The sequence below is a fragment of the Mycetomoellerius zeteki genome, unplaced genomic scaffold, assembly GCF_001594055.1.
Source record: "Mycetomoellerius zeteki isolate Tzet28-1 unplaced genomic scaffold, Tzet1.0 scaffold821, whole genome shotgun sequence".
Lineage (NCBI taxonomy): Eukaryota > Metazoa > Arthropoda > Insecta > Hymenoptera > Formicidae > Mycetomoellerius > Mycetomoellerius zeteki.
Window position 1 is genome coordinate 632,286 of NW_017257853.1, and position 5,260 is coordinate 637,545.

At 35.3% G+C, this 5,260-nt stretch overlaps 1 protein-coding gene across 1 annotated transcript; it reads right to left on the reverse strand.

Annotated features, from left to right (window-relative positions):
• Positions 1-2,786: 2,786 nt before the first annotated feature.
• Positions 2,787-5,184, reverse strand: LOC108729981 (DDB1- and CUL4-associated factor 13). The gene is made up of 7 exons (XM_018459395.1): positions 5,041-5,184; positions 4,413-4,804; positions 4,156-4,327; positions 3,917-4,064; positions 3,542-3,842; positions 3,293-3,456; positions 2,787-3,211 (listed from the first exon to the last, which is right to left on the reverse strand). Exons 1-7 carry the CDS (start codon positions 5,108-5,110, stop codon positions 3,124-3,126), a joined length of 1,335 nt encoding a protein of 444 aa, XP_018314897.1. The 5' UTR covers positions 5,111-5,184; the 3' UTR covers positions 2,787-3,123.
• Between the last annotated feature and the right edge of the window lie 76 nt (positions 5,185-5,260).

Genomic DNA, 5,260 nt, shown 5'->3' on the forward strand with positions numbered 1-5,260 from the left:
TTGCCGTGCCCATTGTCGCTAAGCCGATATAATCCGAGCTTCGTCAAGACTGACTCCAGCAAGGATTTCGCGGACATCGATTCGGACCCGGATTACAATACCCTAGCGGATTTTCGCAAAATGATGGCCGATCTGAATGTCTAGAACGATCGACAATGACTCTCTCTTTCTTTCTCTCTCTTTTGCACTTTTCTATGGTTTGTCGATTCATTAAAAACCAGTTGGAAGATACGTGAGGCACCGTTCGGTATATTTGTACCTGGATCGATTTTGTGCCATTGTATTGTATGTAAAAAGCCGACGTTATTCGCGATCATTATCCGCGAAGAGATTTTGCCTAAGGTAATCGACATCGGCGCAACGCACATTAAACGACGCTTAGTTAACGAATCTATGTTCCGGAAAGACTCGCACAGCCACCAGTGATACATACTCGTAAGTCATTAATAACGGTAAGAAATGTAGCGTAGATAATTTAATAACTGCTAGTGTTGTATACGGACGCGTGACTGGAATAGCGATTCGATTTTTTTGTATTACAGCACGTATGCCTAGCCAGATGTTAGTTTTAAGCATATGCTATAGCAATTGACGTCTGTCAAACTTCAATCGGAATAAATTATTTTCACAAAACGTAATATATGTTCAAGTGCTCGTTACGAAGATTATTATATTTTTGCGAGTTTCTCTACGTTAAACGGACTGTCGAAATCGAATTTTGTTATCGTTTGGATTGCTCTCGATAATTGCAACAATACCAAACGATTCGTATAATATATTCTTGTTATAAAACGCGTAATAGGTGTGTAATTGGAGCATTAAGAAGATAAAGGAATTAATTAATTCATTGCGAAAAGTTACGAATTTAAAAGCTTTCGAGTAAATTTTGATTGATTTAAAATAAAATTTAAAAATACAGTTGAAAGGACGTCAAAATGTTTTCAGAAAAAAAGGTGATACGTTGAAGGATATTGTTCTCCAAGAGAAAAATCAATAACTTTTTTTCGGGATAGCGTTATATTAAAATATTTTTCCATTTAGTTCCTCTCTCGATTGTAGTTTATTCACGGTGTCCGAAAGTGATCTAGTAATTTTTATTCGACTGAACAGTTATCTACTTTTTTGTAAGATGTAATTGAGGCTCGTGTTACTATCGTCACACACAACGTAAAATATATTCTATGGTTGCTCCGGAAGCGGAAAGGCTACTGTATAATAGGCAAATGCAATCGCTTCCTCCGTTTTATGATTGGACTTTATAGTTAATCAAAAATATATCTTTGAAATGTGAAAAATACAAGGAAACGTCACATATTCTATAGGTCCAGTTAAGTGAATTGAACCACTGAAAAATGTTCGAGCTTGAGAGCAAAGTCAAGATACATGGTCCATTATTGAGCCTGTATATGTCGGAGTTAGATTCTTTTGTTATCATTTAATCGCATTCCCGATGGTATATCGCAATCCGATGATACATCGGGGACCAAAAACGAAACAATATTCACCACAATTTCGATAAAAAGAGAAAAACATTTTGCTCTCTTTTAGTATTGAAAATGGAATAATTTTGATTGCCAATGTTTCAATTATTATCTCGTACAAAATAACAACAAAAATTGCTGATTTATTTCTCATTCCATAGCGAATGAAATAATAAGAAGTTATTGGAAAATATTCTATTATAATTTGATGAAAATAAGATAAATGTAGAATAAAACTGCAAAACGAGAATAAAAACGGCTGAAATATTTTTCGCTTTGATCCCTGATCGCAATATTGATGTACATGTGTTTATATGTATATATGTTATAATTATTCTCACTCGCGCGTTATATTTCCACACGTATATTTAATTAGTAAACGTCAAAGAGGATTAGTAAACGGCATGGAATCTTGGAAATGCAATTACGCCTAAGAGAGGACACAGAACTTCCTCGAAATTTCGACTCGACGAAACACGAATTATTGTAATAGGCGATAATTTAGTTTCTCAGCTATCCTAGTCTTGTACAGAAATTCGCGCATAGTTACGACAATGAAATCATACGACGCGTAAATAACTATCGTATTTAAAATAACGATTCTCAGCGTCGACCAGACACTAAATCGCACTTTTTTATATACCAGAAAATAATTTTTCGAGTATAATCACCACATATTAGCGATTCCTTGACTATTAAATAGGATGTACCAGCTACATCGAAATCTACAAACTGCCATCTCATTAAAATCATTCATTATGACCGTTATTCATTATCAAAAAATAAGAGTAAATATTAAGCTGCAACAGTCCCGGTGATTAAATTTTGATGCTATAAGGATATAAAGACAACATAGCGTACATTTTTGTAGTATTGAATATTAAATTTTCTAAAATGATGACGGTTCGATTCCTGAACGACAAATGAGATTGCATTATAATTTGCCGACAAGTATATATTCAAACTCGCATCTAGTGACGCATTGTGTTAAAGAAAGTTCTGATACATATGGTGCATTGAAATCATATGTATAATAGATTTCTACAAATATGAATCGATTGTGACTTTCTGCTTCTATAATGTGTCACTATAACGCGTTAATGACAATGCGAATTGCTAAAATTTATTGTAATAACGAAAGAATCTCATCAGAAATATCTGTATCTATAAAACACTTTATTACATCATAAATCATTTTTTTAACTGATAGCCGATTGCGTAAAAACAGTGATGTGTCTCATGTCGTTAATCTCATCGCACATGCGCGATCTAATGGATTGTGCAAAAATTTTTGAATAGTGTTTCTGGAATATCAAGTTAAAAATAACAAGAGAAAAATGAAGTGTTCGTATTAAATCGATTAATGCGTGCTAAGATAATCGCACAAAAAACAGCATAATTAACTGTTGTAATGTACGCTACGCATGACATTAATCACTGCTTTGTAATGTTTCATGAATTTTTATTATCGCAATGCGTTGTATAATGTCAAGAGAAATTATTTATTACAATAAATATAATACAAAGTATTCCTTATGACTGCATAACATCCTGTAGGATCCAACAGTACAAATTCAATGATTTAAAACGAGTCGCTAAATAAAGGTCGAAATGAGACAGATGGATACAAATACGTGCCGCTTCAGCTGTCCTGAGCCACAACATTCTTTTGTCTTTCTGATACAAACGATACAGTTCCCTTTTTGGAATGATAACGTCTATTAGCCTCCCTGCGAGATAAAACAATATTATAATACTATTCAAAAGTATATTGTAAAATTCAAATATTGCAGTTTTTCCATTATACTTACTTGCGTTTATTTTTCTCGCGAATTGTTCGTAATTCGGCTCTTGCATTATATATATGTTTCGGCACTTGTCTATGACGTGCAATTCGTCGAACTTCCGGATGCGTCGCGTACTTCTCTTTCAAAGCGTCATTGACAAGCAGTGCGTTTCTTTCTCTAGCTCTCAGCTGTTGAAATTAGGAACAGAGAGTATTATCGGTAATTTATGAAAAATTGCTCATAAATTCGTGAAATCGTGATATTTATGCTTACAATGCCGAGCTTCTCCGATGCTTTAGCCTTCCATATACGAAGATTCATTTCGTCGCTGCCGCTAATTACAAATTTGTTATCGAGCGACCATCCTACGCAGGTAAGTCTGTGCATGCGTCTTGTGTGATACACTTCTCGTGAGTGACCTTTATTCGCCTCGAAAATACGAATCGACTTGTCATAGCTGCCCGAAACAAATTCTTTCCCCGTCGGAGAATAATCCACATCTATCACGGCCTCCACATGATCCATATGTACGTTAACTGGCGTATTCATCTTGCGGGTATCATAGGTGTACAAACTAAAACAAATACATTTAAGATTCGCAAAGAAATTGCAGGAAGCTATCCTTTGATATTCTATTTTATATCTCACTTGTAATCTTCATTGGCACAAGTAAAAACAAAAGCTTCCATAGGATTCCAAGAGAGTTTGTTGCTGCGTAATTTCATTATTATCCTTGTTAAAGGTCCTGTTTCTCTAGTGTCGTATAAAATTATGCTGCGATCACTGGCGCACGAGGCTGAAAATTAAAATTAAATTTGATATAAAGTATATTTTATTGGTGTCTTATGCGCATACGGAATATAATAATCTTTCATCATACATTGTACCTAAAAGATCTTTTTGCACGGGATTAAACTTTATATCAAGTAGACTATCTACACCCCATTTAAATGTACGAAGTGGCTCATTACGAGTATCCTCCCACATTTGACATATTCCTTCTCCACAAGTAACAAATGTAGGGTTAGCTCGATGATGAGTTATGCCAGTTATTATTGTCTATGGACAAAGAAATTGCTTAAAAAGTTTTACATATATTCATATTTGGCAAATTTTAGGAAAACTATATCCAAAAGCTACATACTTTGTTAACAATAGTATTCACAGGTTCCTCGTCTTCACCAGCAGATACTGCATCCCAGGTTTTGATAGTCTTGTCGTCACCGACTGTAATGAAATGTTTCCCATCTGGCACATACGCAATACCGCGAACCATGCCATCGTGAGCAAACAACGTGCGTGTGCACGTGCCCAGGCTCAGAGACCATGTTCTCACTTCGCCGTCGTAAGCGCCGCTGAGAATTGTGGACAGCTGAGAGGGATGTTTGCATATGCAGGAAATCGCATCCTTATGGCCTTCTAAGTTGCCTATAAAAGGCTTCGCGAATACCTTTTCCAGCTTAACGGCATTCAGTGCTTTTGTGTATTCCCTGGCCGCTTGGAAGGGATGTAAAGAGGGATCGAAATTTCGTGGAACTGTAAACGACAAAAGATATCCGATTATTGCTATTTTTTTAGGTTATTTCCGCCGTTGGAGAACTTATGCGTCTTCAATCTCCCCTTGAAGTTATATGACTGGGCATTAATTATCTTAATGTTCTGTTGCCTTTTAAACAATTTTGCTCAGCTTCTTGGTATAATTGAATATAATTTTCATTGTTATATTCCGCACAATTAAGTTAGACCTGTAAATATCTCCGCGATTTACTTACTTTTGTGAATGTCTCGTTTAGTCTCTCGTAAGTATTCATCAGGATTCCTGCTTAACACTTTAACTTTCATCTTTAAGCAAGAATTAGCACACTTTTTTATCAAAATATTTATAAAAGATTATCTTTTCGAGCTCTTCACGTATTCATTCCTCCTAGGATGCGTTCCAAAATTCATTATATACAGTAGCGCAACTCTCACGATTTCACCGTGGATAAAAAT

What these genes read in the sequence shown, in the direction of transcription:
- LOC108729981 (XM_018459395.1), bottom strand. Translation starts at nt 5,110, where the DNA reads ATGAAAGTTAAAGTGTTAAGCAGGAATCCTGATGAATACTTACGAGAG. An exon ending in CGTGCAAAAAGATCTTTTAG is followed by an intron (nt 4,065 to 4,155) that starts GTACAATGTATG and finishes TTTAATTTTCAG; the next exon opens with CCTCGTGCGCCAGTGATCGC. An exon ending in CATCGGAGAAGCTCGGCATT is followed by an intron (nt 3,457 to 3,541) that starts GTAAGCATAAAT and finishes TAATTTCAACAG; the next exon opens with CTGAGAGCTAGAGAAAGAAA.